The sequence below is a fragment of the Vipera ursinii genome (assembly GCF_947247035.1).
Source record: "Vipera ursinii genome assembly, chromosome: Z".
Classification (NCBI taxonomy): domain Eukaryota; kingdom Metazoa; phylum Chordata; class Lepidosauria; order Squamata; family Viperidae; genus Vipera; species Vipera ursinii.
The window spans coordinates 109,525,146-109,544,470 of NC_139517.1; the positions used below are offsets into that span (position 1 = coordinate 109,525,146).

At 34.7% G+C, this 19,325-nt stretch overlaps 1 protein-coding gene across 1 annotated transcript in view; it reads right to left on the reverse strand.

Moving 5' to 3' along the window:
- The window catches only part of ODAD2 (outer dynein arm docking complex subunit 2), a gene marked incomplete at both ends in the record, with an annotated part of 153,961 nt that overhangs the window by 78,061 nt on the left and 56,575 nt on the right, over positions 1-19,325 (reverse strand). The window contains 3 exons of the mRNA XM_083379420.1: positions 585-688; positions 17,279-17,500; positions 17,867-18,055. Of these exons, the coding sequence (XP_083235546.1) occupies positions 585-688; positions 17,279-17,500; positions 17,867-18,055 (515 nt within the window). The remainder of the gene's footprint in view (positions 1-584; positions 689-17,278; positions 17,501-17,866; positions 18,056-19,325) is intronic.

A 19,325-nucleotide genomic window follows, 5' to 3' on the forward strand; every position in this document is an offset into this window, starting at 1 on the left:
AAATACGGGTATTTGAGGGAACGTTGGGAGCACGTAGGAAAGTCCATGTGTTAAAAGTCCTTGTATAGTTTCAGATGCGAAACTGGTATATGTGAATGTAGTGCTCTTGAGATTTGTTAGTACTTAACTAAGGAAAATCATAATAATGGAATGATTAGACAGACTTAGCTCAACACATTAGCAAAAAACTACAGCCACATACAATGAAAGGAAATACGTTTGTTACAGGACACAGCATTCCAAACAAGAAAGGTAGCATTATTAGATTTACAACGCTTTTGGACATATAGTGATGTATTTGGGTTATGTAAAATATATCCAGTGGAAGCAATAAAATACGAATCATTTTTAAAATACAGTAATAAGGGTAAATGCTAAAATATCATGCACTTTTTTTACTTTATACTTCATTTTTGCATTCATTTATTTTTGATTAGGTATGCCACACTAAAACAAATAACTGAAAATATATATTTCTGACATATTCTCAATCATCATTTGCCCATCAATCTGAGCTAGCATAGTACATTAGACAGAAAAAGCTTCCAGGGCCTGATAAAAGCTGCTTGGAGTTTCAGCCATACTTAGCTTTCTCTGTAGCCAGAGCCAGCCTGCGGATGTTTGCTATGCAACCAGCTGCTGCTTCCTGAAGAGTTTCATCCGTAGAGCCTGCCATACCCAGCAGAAGCTTGTTAAAAATAAAAGTGCAGGGAAAAAAAATAAAATGAGAAAGGGTTCCAAACCAAAAACATTACACTAAAAATAAATTATTTTAAAATAACACGCCTGCAGAAATCCATCCAATAATGAATGAAAATAGCCATGTGTTCCACATTCTGGAATCAGCTGCTCAAAGCTGGATTTTCAATAACCTCTTTAGAGAAAGTATAGTAGCCAACAGCACAATACATTTTAAAAAGAATGGAATAGATGCATTTAAGATAAGCATATCGGGAAAAAAGTTCAGACCAATCCTGTTATGCACAAAGCCATTATAAAAATATTATGTTGGTATTGTAGTGGCAAATGTGCAGGATTGGCATTTAAACTACACCATTTTGAATATTGGCCTTTCAACAAAGTTCCACGTTTTCCCACTTCCAATGGAAACATTCCAAGAGTTTAGATGCTCCTAAATGGTTCTATTTAAAAAACTGTTGCTCTTAGCAATAGAACTTTAATCCGTTTTTTTGTATAACATTGGCCAATAGATTTATGTTGTCTATGGGGAGTAAATAGTTCCAAAAATTCAAATACAATTTGATCATTCAAAACCTAAATCTATTTTAGACAGCGTACAGAGATTACTAACTGTTCAAACTCTGAATAACCTGTCAGGATTAGGAATCTTCCTTCTCTGGTGAGTTTTTAAAAATGACAAAATAACAACAAAACAAAACAAAAATCAGTTACCTTATTTATTTAGTCTTTCTTTCTGAAAGAAGATGGTGGGACATATCAGTCTGGTTCCAGCAGGTAAAAAAAAAATCCCAACCCAGCAGATGGTTGGGAAATCAGAAGGAAATATTCATTTGGGGAAATGTGGAGGTAAATGCAAAGTAGAATCATATTTTTAATTTATCTTATGGTCTGATCTGAACAGTTTCTTTCTTTTCTTAAACTTATTTTGTTTTGTCACTAGCATGTGTATGTGTATTTCATCCCGGAAAATTATGAATTAAAGCTTGCAAGAATGAGAATATTTTCTCCTATTTTCTTCAAATCTGAGCTGAGTTCTAAATTAAAAAAAAACATTTTGTATTCAACTGGGAATTTAGCTTCCAATTTTTTAGTGCACTCAGGAATAAACCCATGATTCCGCTGCCATCTTGACTTTTGACTAAGCCTATAAATCCAGCCACTCTGCTAGCTATAAAATGGCAAGAAAACAGAGAACAAGTTTCCACTCCTTTGTTACTGAATAAATGTACACAAAGGGATTTTCTCTATAAAAGAGTAGCAGCCCAGCTACAAAACAAGCTCTCCATATGAGAGGGTGAGAGTACAAGAATAAAGATTATGGGGGACTCCCTTTAAGTCAGCTATCCATTACAATCTCAGGCATGCACTGCAACTGTGTCCTATATTCATGACCCAATATAAACATTTCATGGAAAGCAATGTGGTCAATTCAATTTCAATAAAGTCTCCCAATTTTTATTATGGCAACCTCAGGATTTTAAAGCCTGTAGCCTTAATTAAAAATTATTTTTCAATCTGTAGCATTTAGTATTCTGAATATAAGCAATATTGAGCTAAACCACAAAAATATGTTACCCTTCAATTCTTATGCACATTTTTTTATACTGCTGCATTATGTAACTTTAGAAGCAGCTACACATACAAGGAGAAAGTTAACACAAAAGTAAATACTAATCACTAACATTCATTAGCCTTACAACAGTTAGGAGACAGGAAATATAACTGCACACATTCAGAATATGCTTATGAAGATCAATTTTATATTTTAGGAAGTATTTGTGTAGAATATAAGCATCTTGTCAGACACCTCTTACCAGTGCTTTTTTTCTAAAAAAAAAAAAAAAAAAAGGTGCCGGAACTCAGAGGGAGCGATGCTGGTGTTTTGCTACGGCGTCGCCGCCTGTCCTTTGCACCCCCACCTGAGGCTTTGAGCCACATGCCGCGGGGATTCCCCTCACCACAGCCGCCGTGGGGATTCCCCTCCCCACAGTTGCCACGCCGTGACCCGTGCTGAGCCCCCGCCCGGAGCTGCTCCGAACCCCAACCCAGAGCTGTGTTCCTCGTGGCAGTGGTCTCTGGCGCCAAACAGCTGATGGCCTCCGGCAACAGCACTCATTCACTTACTGCTCTGTCGCTTCCAAATGCAGTAAGTGAGTGAGCGAGCAAGTGGCGTTTGGAAGCAATTGGAACCAATGGGTCAGTAATTGAGTGAGTGAATGGACTTAGTTTTGTTTCTTTGCTTGTTTGATATTTTTAAAAAGGCATATGCTACTGACTACGCTTATGCACATATGTAACATCTTTTGCTAGGATACATGAGCACTGCTTGTCCAGAATGTGAAAAGTGAAAGTTTGTGACTAAACAAAATTTTAATGTACAGATAATACCACCAGAAATTATTTTAGCCTTTTTAATAAATGTTGTTATTGATGTTAAGCTCACCATGGAAAACATCATATATTGTTATGTATATACTAGGTTAATTATTTAAAGACTGAAGTGCAACATAACTAGATTCTAAATAATCTATTTTTCAAAACACACAACAGTCCAAACAGTAAAAGTAAAGTCCAAATTAAGAATATTTGATTCTTAAGAATTGTTTAATTTAAAGTGGTTTAGTTGTAATACAGTAAGTACAAAAGATACTATTTTTTCTAGCATCAGCTAAATTAGACATATTACATTGAGAAAAATGTTTCTCATTTCTTTCCTGTTACCTTTATTGATTTCATTGCAGAGATGTTAACATAGGAAATAGATTATTTTGTTTTCTAATTTTACCTTCCAAAAGAAAGAAGCAGATGAAAAATGTGTGGTTCTTTCCTGTTGGCTTTTCTGAATTAGCTGTTTTAGATTCTAAAAGTTTAGTTTCTAAAGAAGAAACCTTGCAAATAATTTTAATGTCCTCCTCTAGTGCAGGGTTGCCTCGGCTCTTTTATGACTCAAGGACTTCAACTCCCAGAATTCCTGAGCCGGCATGGCTCAGCTTGGAAACCTCTCCCTTTCCCCTTAGCATGGCTGGCTCAGGATTTCTGGGAGTTGAAGTCCACGAGTCATAAAAAAGAGCCAAGATTGCCTACCCCTGCAATAGGCTTTCGAAAACCAATAGAGGGAGGGTTTTTTTTGCAAAAAAAAAAGGTGCCGGAATGCCATTCTGAGCATTCTATGAGAAAAAAAGCCCTGCCTCTTACTCTCTGATCTTACAGATATCATCTGTAAAACATTCAAGGTTTTGCTTCACTTCCATTTGTTTAGCTTGTACATCTTTAGCACAGAATAACTATAGATAATCTTTGACGTACAACCACAACTGAGCCCAAAATTTCAATTGCTAAGTAAGGCAGTGAAGTGAGTTTTGCCCCATTTTACGATGTTTTTGCTACATTTGTTAAGTGAGTCACTGCAGTTATTAAGTGAATTATGCTGTTGCTTCACTTAATGGGGCAAGTCCCGCTTCCTCCACTGACTTTGCTTGTTGGAAGTCAGCTGGGAAGGTTACAAATGTATGCCATGATCCTAGGACCATACATGTCATGAATACCTGCCAATTACCAAGTGCCCATATTTTGATCACATGCTCATTGGATCCTGCATACATTTTCCTAAGTATGAAAAACAGTTGTAAATATTTTTTCCACTGTCATTGTAACTTTGAGCAGTCACTAAACAAATGGTTGTAAGTTGAGGACTTACATGTGTTACATGTGTTACAAACTTCTGTAACAGTCTACAACAGACATATCAAACTCGTGACATCACATGATGTCGTGCAACATATTGGGACGGTTTTGCCATTGCTGGCAATGGGGTGGGTGTGGCTTCCGGATGATGCATCCAGCCCGCAGGCCAGCAGTTTGATACCCCTGATGTACAGAATCACTGGATTTTGAGGGGCAAACTTTTCAGGACAAGTTATTGTTTGCACTGAGTCAGCTAAACTAATGAGAAAAAGCAGGTTTTGCTCTAATCCCAAATATCATCAGTAGATTTCATTCAAAGGAAAATGCCAGTGTTAATGCAAGGAAGTGAGATATTAGCAATAGAATTAAAAAAATCATATGAGTCAAAGCATCAAATCAAGTGACTAAAAATAATGTTGTTTCTATGAGCCTAAAGCAACACCAAGCACTTAGTGACAATTGATGGGTGTCAGGAATTGACCAGCCAACTCCAGCTCCAGCTGATGGATAAATTATTCCTTTCTGAGTTGATAAAGAAAGCTCAAAACTCTTGGATTTTCAGGCAATCTGTATACTTGTGTTTGAAAATTGCTGATATTGAAATACTATCTTTGAGATGTAAAGCAAGACAGTTTGATTTATAATCTTTAGATATAAGTTCTTCTGTGGATAACTATTCATTATTCATGTCTCTTCTTCAACTGTTCACAAAATATGTCTATTGAAAAATGATTTGGTAAATCAGGGAGTACTAAATATATCACTATACAGTTAATGCTTATCTCCTCTAGTTTCTTTCTCATTTACACGTGCATGATCCAGCTGTTAATACATAAGATAATTGTAATAAGAACAATATGGTTGATAGAAGAATAAAAGTGCACGTAGCCTGTGGAACCTGGTTCAGTTATTTGAAGCTAATCTTTGAAAAGGTTTGAGATGGGGGTACAGCCCTTTGCTGTACTCACAGAAAAATAAACTTCTTGGACAAAAAAAAATGAATCTCACAGTTAGCATGGACCTCATCTCTTGGTTGTATTGCCCTCAAGGACTGAGAACAATATAACTTGCAAGAAACCTACAAGAGGTGTGCTTGATTGGGGAAAACTGCATGTTTTCAATTACAGAAAACTTTATCATCATTAAGATTGGGGAGGTTGTCTCATGGAGATGGTATGCAAATTGAGAGTTAACTAAGCACTCCATGGTTCCCCTAACTTCTTTATGCAGAAAAGCTCAACATGTGAAGAGTTGAATGAATTGCTTTTTGAGTATAATGTTGCTATTGCTATTGGAAATATTTAACTGGTCTACTGATTTGTCTTGTGATTATTTAAAATTGATACGCTTTTAACTGGACAGTAATTACATTAAAGTAATCTGTTTGATACATAGTGGTATTTGTACCTGAACAACCTTCAAACTCAATCTGTTTGTGAAAAATGCAATACACAAATAAATTGATTTTGACACTAATTATATGAACCCAACCAAAAGGCCCCTAATCAAGGCACAGCTGTTAATAATTTGTTGTTATTATGGAATGAACATGACTCCAGAGTTGCAAATCAGCTTTACCAAATACAGAGCCCATTGAATTTTATCAATGACATGAATATGGTGCTTTAAGAGCCTGACATTGCTATACTTCCTTGATAGATAATATAAGACACAACTTGGTACGGCTTTTTCCCATGAACCACTTGTGTTTTCTGAAGTGCCTTCCTCCATTCAGTTCCTGGAATTCATCTCCTGTTTTTATTTTCTGCCACAATCTGCAGTTCTGATGAGTTTTAACTGCTGTATATTGCTTCATGAAGCAATTTCCCTATGAACCCAACAGATGAGTTAAAGGCAGAAATATAATCATATGCCTGACTTAAAACCAAAGTTATGTATGTACGTAGTTACTACAATGATTTCCATAAAGTTTGACCTGAAACAAGGAAAATACAACTCTTCATGATTAAAAATTGTATATTCACAGATCAATTTTTGTTTTCTTAATATCTTAATAATCTTAATAAATCTCAAATATAACTTTTGGAATAATATTCTCTTCAGAGTTTGGGGGCTTGATAATAAAACCACTCTGCTATATTCCTGTGATACCAATAAAGGAGAATATTTGTAGCTCAGGGTTAAAATGTTCTTATCATATTCTTATGATCAAAAGCATTATTATTTTTCTTCCCCAAAAGATGTTCTTTAGTAGCATTAACAGAAATGGGTTTTTTATCAGACAAGTCTCCATGGAGATACTCAATCATCCAGGTCATGGTTGTTCAAAAATATTTTTCAAAAGGCAACTGGAGTTCCTTGTTTTTTTCCTTGAAAACATTTCACTTCTCTTCCAAGAAGCTGAAGGAGTGAAGAAGAGAACTGAAACTTCTTGGAGGAGAAGCTAAATGTTTTCAAGGAAAAACCAAGAAAGTTCACTTGCCTTTTGAAAAGCATTTTTGGGACTACCAGACCAGTCTCTTTTTAAATAATTCCATTCATCCTATTTCTTTCCCAGGCCATTTGATACCAGTTTTTTTAAATACAGTTAATGTTTTCTAGAATTTTGAAAAAGTGCTGAGCATGTGATGTGGTGTATTCTGCAGGGATTATTCTTTAACACAGGGCATCAACAGAGTTAATTGATAACGTCATCTAATAAATTCTTATAAAAATGCTAACCTCTAGTTGGTGTGAAGGTTTTTCAAGATAGCATGCCTTATTTATATCTTCTACAGTTTTTGTAGATCTATAAATATTATATAGATTATACATTAATGAATTCATTTTAAATAGAGAGCTGCTAATTTATTTTATTACCTACCATAACATCATATGCAAAATGTTAGAGCCAATCTACAAATCCTAATGTTAAAGAAAAATTTAAAAACAAAATTTTCACCTATGGCTAAATAAACACTGAGAGGAAATGGGGAAAATAAATGCCATTTACAAAATACAGAATAACAGAGTTTGAAGGGACTTTGGAGACCTTCTAGTCTAATCCCTGCTTTTTTGTTAAATTTGTTAAAACAATGAACAAATGCAATGGGGGGTGGGGGAGAAAGATTGAGGTGAGATTTGCTCTAAAGGAGCCCTTATTTCAACGGAATTGTGTCTACCTATTGTGGAATGAGCTTGGATCAAAGATATTAGGAGGTTGAGAATTTTACAAACTGGAAATACAGATTAAATCACTATTATTTTTCATTATTTCTTCTGATTTGACAGGTAAAAAATGGACCTAGAGAAGAACCACTGATAAGCTGGAGAATACAGATTTTACATGCAAAATGCTTCCAGTTCAGTCCCTTGGAATCTCTGGTTTGTATTACAAACTTTCTTTTCTGGAAACCACCAATCAGAGCTAACTTAGCTACCTAAATAAATACCATGTCCTCATCAAGGAATTTATAAATTTATAAATATAAAACTTCATAAATATATAAGATTACATATATTGCCTAAAATATATACAACTGAAGTTTATTATTCTGGTGATTCTAGAAATTACTGTATTAATTTTTCTTTTTCAATTCAATAGTTGCTTGTTTTTCAAGGATGTTGAATTTTTTGACTCTCTAATTAGGAAGGAAATGGACTTTTAAGCTTTATTCCAAAAATTTACATACATAAAAAACTGCCTTGAATAAAAACATATGGTCAAAATCTATCCAAAGAAGTATCAATCTAGATAGAGCTTGTGCTTTTGTTTTTAGCAACCAAAGCCTGGAACTATTTGAGAAATCCAAGAGTATGTGTTATTTTACACATATAATTTGCTCCTTAAAAGCTTCTGTTTCAATTAAATGATAAATAATACATGTGGCATAATCCAAAACTAAATAGGATTAGAACTGAGTTACCATTTCATTGCTAGTTAACTCCATTCTTTTTCTTCTTCTCAAATAATAAAAGGATAACATAATATTTGGAATATATACTGTATGTTGTTGAAAAAAGTTGGCCTTCAAATATCGTGGTCAAAAGTGAACAGATTCCAGCTGAAAATGGACATGAGGAAAATCCCATGTGGGCTGGAACCTAACTTTTGGCTTACAATCTAAGAAACCATTAAACCAAAATGTTGTTAATTCTTCATTCTATAATAAGCAGGAGATGGTTGGTTGCCTTCTGTTTTTTTTCCTAAGGAGCTAAGAAATGTTCACTAAAATTGCTAATGGGGTAAAAGTGAATCAAGATTCATTTCTAAAACTTGAGATTCAGGAATTTTGAAGGCTAAGAAAAAAAATCACTTGTGTTCAAGCTGGACAATTACTTGTCACTTATTACTTTTATTACCTGATGTCCTATAGCAATGTATAATAAAATATGCAACTGAGTAAAAAATTGAAATAACAAATATTAAAAGAAAACTATCAGTAAAAACCTGCATTAAAATGTGCTGTGTACAATATGTGATGATAAAGTGATTCAATCAATAACTTAGGTAACAATAGGATGTTATAGACTTGATGGTAGGAGTGATGGTGTGCTATTGGAAGAATGAATGGGCAGACCGAGGATCAATCATATTGAAGAAGATCTGTCTCCATGGTAAATAAAATTCAACACTGATTTGATGGCACATAATCAACAATCAGGTATCTGACCCTGCAGTACCTGTAAACAAAATTATGACACAAAAAATCATGATACTATAAAAAAGGAAATGGGAAAAAATCATTAAAATTTATACAAAAATTGACAAGTTGAAAAAAAATCAAATTCAGGTATTGCGACAATTTCCAACTGAAGGGATCACAAATATTATGAGAAAATTCTGCCATCTGTAGACTAGTTCTGAAAGGAAGTATTGCAAAATCCATCTTGTGGCCTTATTCAGTCCTAAATTGCCCTACCAGCTGCTGCATTTCAACACTCATACAAGACTGAAGATTTTTAAAGATGTTGCATGACCGAAAGATTGCAAATAAATGTACATCCATCATTTGATCGGCTTTGCCAAACAATCCGGCAAAGAAGCAACAAGGAATGAAATGCATTCCTTCCTTTCTTCTGCATCTACAAAGACATGAAGAATTTTTCTAAAAAATAAACCTCTTCCTTCGCCAGTTTCCTTTGTATAAATGTAAATGTCTAACAGCTGCCTTGGGTACATAAAAACAAACAAACATTTTAAATGTGTAAAAATATCCTATAATATGATGTACTATCAAATAGATAGTAAAATCTATAGTCTGTAGGAAACTTACCAAGAACACAGCAAGCCATTTTGAAAGAAGATATTGACAACCGTGTTCTGATGGTTAATTACTACAGCCAGCAGCCAGAACTTTAATTCAATACATACAATATTCAGCTAATTGGTAAAATTAAACTTGCTGTTTTCAGGCAGAAATGTATCATATTTTTAATGATTGCCAAAAAGGCTAGTCAAGAAGTCTGAAATACATTATTATTGTTTTTTCTTATGTTCAGCTTCTGTGAATGCTCTTTTTTCCCCTCAAGGAAACTATTTTTGCTCAGCTCATTGCCAAAAATAATTACCTGGCACCTTGCCTCAATGTGCTCAGTCTGCTATCTGCCAGTGAAAAGAAATTCATTTTATTAGCTGTACAATTATTTTTTAAGGTAGCACTGTTTACAAATAGTATTCCTTGGGGAGTTTTGCTTTTCACCTACCTCAGGTTAATCGAGATGGGCATGCCAATTGCATAGGGGGGGTTCTCTTATAGCTTACATTCCTCTTCGCTCCTAAAAAGCTACATATGTGGATCAGGGAATTTTCTGTGCCTGCATGGAAAATCAGTGACTCCTCTATGGATGTGTAGAAATGTTTTCCAGTTGTGCACAAGGATCTCTGGATCTCAGCCTGACTTTTCTACAAAATCTCCCGAACTGGAATTTGTTTTTAGACAATTGCAAGAAGCTGCTCAATGTATTTTCTGTGGTTTAGATAAAAGTGCCAAGTCAGAAAAAAGGACATTCCCTGCATTCTCTAAAGCAAGATAAATACAGAAGAGAAACCTAGATGAAAGATGGAACTGTTATCTACGGCTCATGCCAGATTCTTGGTTTTTTGGCAAATTCTGTTGAAGTTGGAAGAGTCAAAGAGCTACAACCTTTTCCGTTAAAATTTGGAGTATACGGTGGGGTTTAGCATACCTTGTTTATACATTTTGAACCTTCAAAACTATCTATTTAAAAATGCTTTAATGATTCCTTCTTTATAAATTGGCTGCAGCACCACTTATTTGAAATGGCTCATTTATCACTAAAAGAGCTGTAAAGAGCTGTAGGGCACAGCTTCTGTTGAATTGCTCCAACAAACCTACAGTTTGGTGGGACAGGCTTCTTTTTAGAAGACTAAAAGATATTCAGAACATGCCAAGTAGAGGATGCCAACATACAGGTTTTTTTCCTCCCAAATGTTCTTAATTTAATTCCTAAATTAAAATACTACCAAAGGAGAAACTAATAACAATAATCAAAATTATTGTCCCTTACTAAGGATTAGACTGGAAATAATGTGTCTCACATATGCTCTTATTGCTGTTTACTTGAAACCTGTCCTCTAAATCCTACTCCAAAAAGGAAGTTGTTTAAAGATGATATTTATGCACATTTTCTCTCCATAGAATTACATCTGTAATGGCCTATCTGTCTGTGTAAATCAGTTTTGAACCATACTTTATTAATTTATTCATTAGAGTAGTTTATATGGCTACCCTTATTATACAAAATAATCTTAGACAACTAAGAAACAGGTATACAAATAATAAAATAGATAAAATTATTTTAAAAACCTCTTAACACACTAGCAATGCCAAAATGCAAAACTAAAGGGAAAAGCCAAGTCTTAACAGCTTTCTAAAAGAAAAAATAACATGCATGCAAGCACATAGACACATCCACATCCACATCCACACACTCCTCCTCACACATATGCATCTCAAGGGAGAGGCTGTTTTATATGGTTGGAGCAAGTTTGGCAAGTGCTCACTTCTTCACTCTTATCAACATGTAATAGAAGGACAGCATTTAAGAGAGGGGATCTGGAGTGAGTCCACCCTATCTAATACAGAAGAATCTCTTGTAAACTAATCTCCAGGTATGTTATCATTAAAAAAATTAACATAAATGTACTTGTCAGCTTGTCAGTGGAAATATTTGTGATAGCCAAGAGGCTAAACCTGACTGAAACACAGAATTTAGTCACAGCAACACAGCTTTCATGAAGTACTTGGCATGTCTGTTACATATATATATATATAATGTTGCAAGGAAAAGGAAAATAAAGAGAGCATAAAGAAGTAAAAATATAATAAAGAGAAAAGAAATATACAAAGAAGTGTCTTCCAACCTTCATTCCAAACAGTATAAACTCTTTATCCCCCCTTCACAATTACCCCTTCATCCCAATATCCCATCCCTTATCTATGGACAAAAGGGACGCGGTGGCTCAGTGGGTTAGGATGCTGAGCTTGTCGATCAGAAGGTCGGCAATTTGGTGGGTCGAATTCCGAGTGCCGCGTAAAAGAGTGAGCCGCCTGTTACTTGTCCCAGCTTCTGCCAACCTAGCAGTTCGAAAGCACGTAAAAATGCAAGTAGAAAAATAGGGACCGCTCCGGTGGGAGGGTAACAGTGTTCTGTGCGCCTTTGGCGTCTAGTCATGCCGGCCACATGACCACGGAGACGTCCTCGGACAAGCGCTGGCTCTTTGGCTTTGAAACGGAGATGAGCACCAGCCCCTAGAGTTGGAAACGACTAGCACATATGTGCGAGGCAACCTTTAGCTTTACCTTTATCTATGGACAAATCCATAAAGCATAATCTTTTCAGTGCTGGTATCAGCAGAAAATCTATAAATGATTGCCAGAGTATAACATAACATGTTAAACCAACTTTATATTCCTTCTTTTTAATGGTAGTCCTTGACTTACAACCACAATTGGGACTAAAACATCCATACTATGTGATGGAGTTGTTGAATCAGAATTTTACAATTTCTTTTGCTGCTGTCATTAAGTGAATCACCACAACTGTTAAGTGAGTCATGCAGTCATTAAACAAATCCAGCCTCCCATTAACTTTTCTTGTCCAGAGCCCCCAGGGAAAGTAATAAATCTCAACCACATGATCCCAGCACACTGTAACCATCATAAATACATACTAGTTGCCAATTACATGAATTTTGACCACATGACTACAGGAATGTTGTGAAGGTCATAAGTGCAAGGAATGGTAGTAAGTCACTTTTTCCAGCTGTTGTAACTTTAAACAGTCATTATATGAATAGTTGAGGTTTGAGGACTACCTGTATTTCTAACATAGTTCATTCAAATATTGTGATAGAATTTTTTTCTTTTCATTTCTTCTTTGTCCTATTGCACTGAGAACTACCAGAAGTGCAGGCAGGATTTCGAAGAGGCAGAGGAACTAGAGATCAAATTGCCAACATACGTTGGTTATGGAGAAAGCTAGGGAGTTCCAGAAAAACATCTACTTCTGCTTCATTGACTATGCTAAAGCCTTTGATTGTGTGGATCATAACAAACTGTGGCAAGTTCTTAAAGAGATGGGCGTAACAGACCATCTTATTTGTCTCTTGAGAAACCTATATGTGGGCCAAGAAGCAACAGTGAGAACTGAACACGGAACCACTGATTGGTTCAAAATTGGGAAAGGAGTCTGGCAAGGCTGTATACTATCGCCCTGCCTATTTAACTTATATGCAGAGCACATCATGAGAAAGGCAGGGTTAGAGGAATCAAAAGTTGGAATTAAGATTGCCGGAAGAAATATCAACAACCTAAGATATGTAGATGATACCACTCTAATGGCAGAAAGTGAAGAACTAAAGAGCGTCTTGTTGCGGGTGAAGAAGGAGAGTGCAAAACTTGGGTTGAAACTAAACATTAAGAAAACCAAGATCATGGCATCTGGCCCTCTCAATTCCTGGCAAATAGATGGGGAAGAAATGGAGGTAGTGACAGATTTTATTTTCCTGGGCTCCAAGATCACTGCAGATGGGTACTGTAGCCAAGAAATTAAAAGACACTTGCTCCTGGGGAAGAAAGCAATGGCAAATCTAAACAGCACACTAAAAAGCAGAGACATCACCCTGTCAACAAAAGTGCGTATAGTCTTCCCAGTTGCAATTTATGGCAGTGAAAGCTGGACCATAAAAAAGGCTGAGCGCCAAAGAATTGAGGCCTTTGAACTATGGTGCTGGAGAAGACTCCTGCGAGTCCCTTGGACTGCAAGGCGATCAAACCGGTCAGTCCTAGAGGAGATCAACCCTGACTGCTCTTTAGAAGGCCAGATCCTGAAGCTAAAACTCAAATACTTTGACCACCTCATGAGAAGGAAGGACTCACTGGAGAAGAGGCTAATGCTGGGAAAGATTGAGGGCAAGAGAAGAAGGGGATGACAGAGAATGAGGTGGCTGGATAGAGTCGCTGAAGCAGTAGGCGTGATCTTAAATGGACTCCAGAAGATGGTAGAGGACAGGAAGGCCTGGAGGAACGTTGTCCATAGGGTCGCGATGAGTCGGACACAACTTCGCAGCTAACAACAACAACTGAGTTCTTCAAGGCTTTAACAAGATTCTTTTATAAATATAATAGGAAAAATTGCCTAGGATGCTCCTTTGGATTATCCTTTGTATTCCCCTTTTAAAACCTCAGCCAATTTCTTTTATAGATCCAATGTCAGCCAGCCAGCGAGCCAGCCACTCAAATGTCTATTACAATCAAAGACCAGTACAAGTAGATCCACTGAAAGACACTTTTCCAAATCATTTTTGAGCTGTAGTTGTAAATCTACTTTTGATACCCTCTTTATCTTGTCAGATAAAATTTGTTCTACATTTCTCATTTTTTCAGTAACATCTACAGTATGACTATAGAAGCAGACAACATTATTGACGTTGTTAATATTGTGGCTACTAATTACTGACTGCATTGTTCCAAAGACTCTTTTAGCATTTTCACTGTAAAACTGTTTCATTGAAAAAATCCATTGTAGATATGAATTTTAAAGGTTGTATCTTTTTTCTTTACTTAAAATTTTTAATCGCCAATAACATCCAGTTTTCAAATCATGAAATTGCTTATCTCTGTTGTATCTTCCAAAAACTTCCTCCTACTTTGTTCTTTATAACTAATTCCAAAATTGTATTACAAAAGTTTCAATATTCTAAATTAATCTGGATTCTTAGTTCATTTATAACATTCTAAGATCAAAATTTTATTTACACTTGCTATTTATTTCAGATTCTTTAAGTTCTTAAACTTTTTATTTTTGTTCAGAATTGAAGATAACCCCACTCAATGAATAGTTTTCAATCTTATTGTTCTGAAAGTCTTTAATAGCGTTAAAATAAGTAATAAACAATTTTTAAAGTGATTAGAAAGTGCAATTTGCAAATGTAGTGTCCTTTAAATTAAAAAGCTCCACTGTGGTTGCAAGCAAGAAGATTAACCCCTTTATTTCCCAGTGTTCAAATTTGTGGGAAACCACTGTCCTATAGTCTCCTTGTAAGAAACAGCTATCCAGAGTACATGTGGTCAATCTTCCACCCTATCCTATCAGGAGAGCTTCCAAGGAACAAATTTATTCCCTGGTTCCTTGATTTTTGTTGTGTTTGTTGGCTCTTTTTTCAGAATCATCTTTAATTTACAATATATCACTTGGAAATCAGATTTGGAAAGCTGATCTTGAATACTGAGAACAATATTCAATAGAGATGAATATTGAACTGGTTTAATTAAACATGTGGTCAGTGACCAGACTTGGTCAGTGACCATCAACCTGTTTTAATGAATATGGAGTACTGGGTTGTATTAGACAGATTTCTCTGCTCACTGAAGGTCATGAAAATGGGCATAGTGGTTTTATTTCTGGATAGGCAGATTTAAATTGCTTAATAGTCAGAACCATGATTCTCAACAACTACCGTACTAATCACTATCTACAATGAATCTAGCAATAACACAGACAGCAACATGTCAGTCATGGTATGAGTATTAAAAAAAAGGAATTGGGTAGATAAAGGATGAAAAACTAGCAGTATTATTCAAGACACCCTACTGTTTAAAGGAAGCACTAGTAAATTACCAAGAAGTTGCCAAAAATACCTTTTTGTAATACTTTGTACTGCTTTCCACCATATTATAATTGTGCAACAGCTGCCCCCCAAAGCATAAGCAATGATACAGTTCTATCTTCTAAAAATAGAGCAAAATTTGTCTTCTGTTTTCATTACTGTGAGACTACTAGAAGACTATGAGAAAAACCCTAGGATGTGTTTTACATTTGAACAAAAATATATGAAAACATAGAAGGCAAAAATTCTCTGAATTATAGCTTAACAGGTGACTGTACCCAGACATATATAATGCTCTCCAGAAAATGTGAAAAGGATTTGCCACTGCCTTGTCTAGGGATAATTTCTTGACTTTCTAGTCTAAGCTACAACCCCATCTAAGTACTAATCAAATGCTACCCTGCTTAGTTTTTTTAAGATAAGCCAAAGACATTTGCTATTGCCATCTACTGAATTAAAAAAGTCTTCATAAGGCATGGTTATTCTGTGTATAATTTGTATTCTTCTAGTTTTATTGCTCCATCAATTCTTGCAGCCAACCATCCATTGCACAGCTTGATGACAGATCACTGCTGCTTATCAATATAGTTAGTACATAGGACAGCAGCACCACTGTCTGTCCATTACTATGCAATGCTCATAGCTATTGGTATGTTTTATTTCAAAAAAGGCTCCCAAATTATATGTAGCATCCAAATGTAACTTTTTAAAGCAAACAAAAGAAGGCATGAAAGTATTCAAATTAAATAATGTAACCTATACAAACAGGTTCATATTCTACTCTATTTGAAATAAATATGTAGGCTTGACTAATTTCCACAAAATGAAAATAATTTTTTCTCATACCTTAGTGAAACAGACTTAAGATTAGCCCACATATTAAAGATCAATTCTCAAACAATATGGAAAATTGCCATCCTATCTGTTGCTAGAAACTGAGATTTTCAGATTTTAAAATTTTTTAAAAATCAGTTACATGTATACTATAAAATTCCATTTTTCTTATTGAGAGTAGGATAAAAGGACTTATTTATTCTTTTGAGTCTTCCAAAGTTGAATGTTATTAATTTAATTTTATGTGACATAATTTTAAGCCTTTGAGTCAATTATAAAATTATTTTAGAAGTAATTACTCATATCTATTCAGATGTTCAAGTGGGATAATATTGCTATGAGCCAAAGTACAATATAGTTTATCTAACTTAAATGGAATGAGGAATTCTGGGAGATAGCAGGGCCACATAACTTATTTTTGTTTTCTTCTAGTTACATGTAGAGAAACTAAAAAGTATACTATATTAAGTATAAAATGCCAAGTAGATAGGCACAAAGGGAAAGCATTGTAAGTGCTGGGATAATTGTGGCCCACAAGCAAGAATATTGTGTAACTTGAATTCTATCATAGAGAAGGTCGTTTCTGATAGTCATTTACCTAAGTGCATTGGACTACCAAAGATGAATGAAAGAGTTGGTTAGGCACGCTGGGAGGGAATATTTAAGAATCAGAACTTGGATCTCCAGATAATACCAGTTCTTTGAACTAGTCCTAGAAGAGACTGGGAGCCAGCCACTGCAGTTTATGAAGTTCTAGCATTTCAAAATATACTGATCAATCTAAATTAGTAATCTAATAGCTTTAGTTTAGCTTAATACAATTTTCAAATTATTTTTAATAATACAATACATTAAAAAAATACCAAGAGATTATGAGAAGGATAAATGATACTGAATGTCTGTCTGTCTGTCTGTCTGTCTGTCTGTCTGTCTGTCTATCTATCTATCTATCTATCTATCTATCTATCTATCTATCTATCTTACCTTCACCACTCCATTTTCATGCATAGTAATGCAGTTGTTGGGATCCTCTGACAGTTGATACAGTGCTTGTGCAGTAGCTCGGTGAACTTCTGGATCACTTGATTTCAGGTAACGTACCAAAGGGGCAACGGCTTTGGTATCTCCAAAACCAATCCTGTTACTTCCCCACATGCAGCAGCGAGAAATAGCATCAGCTAAATGCCGTCTTAATTTGTCATTGTTCTAAACCAAGAAGAAAAATAAGTTATAATAAAAATGCATCCCGTGATATCTTAAAGGGAGACACTTCACATAACAGCAGCTATTAAAAATATGAAAGGAGCTTAAAAAGAAAAAGGATGGGCTTCTTTGTTCTCAATGCTTTATTGGTTATTAACATCAGTTTTTTTAAATATATATATATCTTTAGGACCTCTGAAAAATTATATATTTATCAGAATATATAGATTCTGAACTACCATTTTACTTTTAAACTGCATAAGAAAAGTAAAAAAATGACATCATACAGTGTATAAATCAAATAAACTATAACTAACTATAACTATAACTATTTCAGAATGTTAGCAACAAGAACAAAGTTTTACTTACTGTATTTGCTAATTTGGATAATAAAGGAACAACACCATGATCTGTTATAACAGCTAAATTCTCTTCATCTTTTGCTATGTTGGTGATAGCAGCACACACACTTGCCAAAACTTCTTTACTTTCAGATTTTAAAAGATTAACAATTAATTCCAAACCACCAACAAACGAACGAACCATTTCACCAGCATCCTAAGTAAAAGCAAGACAAATTATAACATTTTATTTCTGTGAGCAATTTTCAAAATTATAACTAGATCTCAGCAAATAGGGATGATAGAAATATCTTCGTAGATAACCAGGTTTTTCTAGCATCATGGCAGAAATAATTATTTTCTACCCTCAAAAGTATAGTAGCTCAATGTATTTCACAATCACACCTCTGAGTTGCATGTGATTTGTGACCAGATCATTACCAGCTACTGCTTTTCAAATGAACATACCATGAAAAACATACTTATTTGCCAAAATTCTAAAGTGTTGTATCTCTTTCATGTTTCAGAATCATAATTTTACATCTCATATTAAGTCTAAACTCTTATAAACTAAATGCTGCTTTGAAAAGGTACACTATTTATAAACATTATATCCTTACAGATAAAAGCATACCCAAAAAAATCAGTAGTATTTTCCATTTGGAGCATCTTAGAAAGCTTAAGACGTCAAAGCTAATTTATCAACTCTGGTTGCTTTTGCCCAAAAATGTGATGGTGTGGCTGTGCAAATAAACCTGAGTTACCAAGAATCCTCTGTGGACTATGATTCCTTCTGGAGAACCTGTCTTTGTCCAATTCCACTGCCTACCATTTTAAAGGAAACCATTTTGAAGTCCATTTACAGGAGGATAGGAAAAAGACAAAATTCAGTATGTCTTTTCTGCATTTCATAAAACACTGTTATATAAGAAAATGAGCTTATAATATAAAGTAAGTAATTAATATGTGGGGCAAGCATCTTGGAAAAGACTATATATACATCTGAGGAATGTAATTCTGAAGCAATATTTTGTTAGTCCAGTCTGATGCCATACAAAATGAGTTCTTTGATGGTTAATATTGTCTACCTGTAAAGACTTCACCATTATGAAATATGAATACATATAATTTAATACTTGTGAAAACATTATAGTAAATATTTTATGTAAAATTATAGAGAAATATTTTAAGTTTCTTTAAGATTTAGTATAGATTCCACAGATCAGAACAACACATTTTCATTCTCTTGTCCTTAAAAATATTATTGTTGGGTAACAACAGCTAAAAATGAATATATTAATTTAGTTCATTCATTGTCTGTGTCATAGCTTGCAAAACTAAAGCCAATTTTGCTTAGAAAATCTGAAATATATATTTCTCATCTTTTTATCATTGGTTCAATTTATCCTATATTTATTTTAGTTATTTCTATATATTCTAAGTCCCTGGACGAGCTTAGAATTTCATTTTAAGTAAATCATTATTCT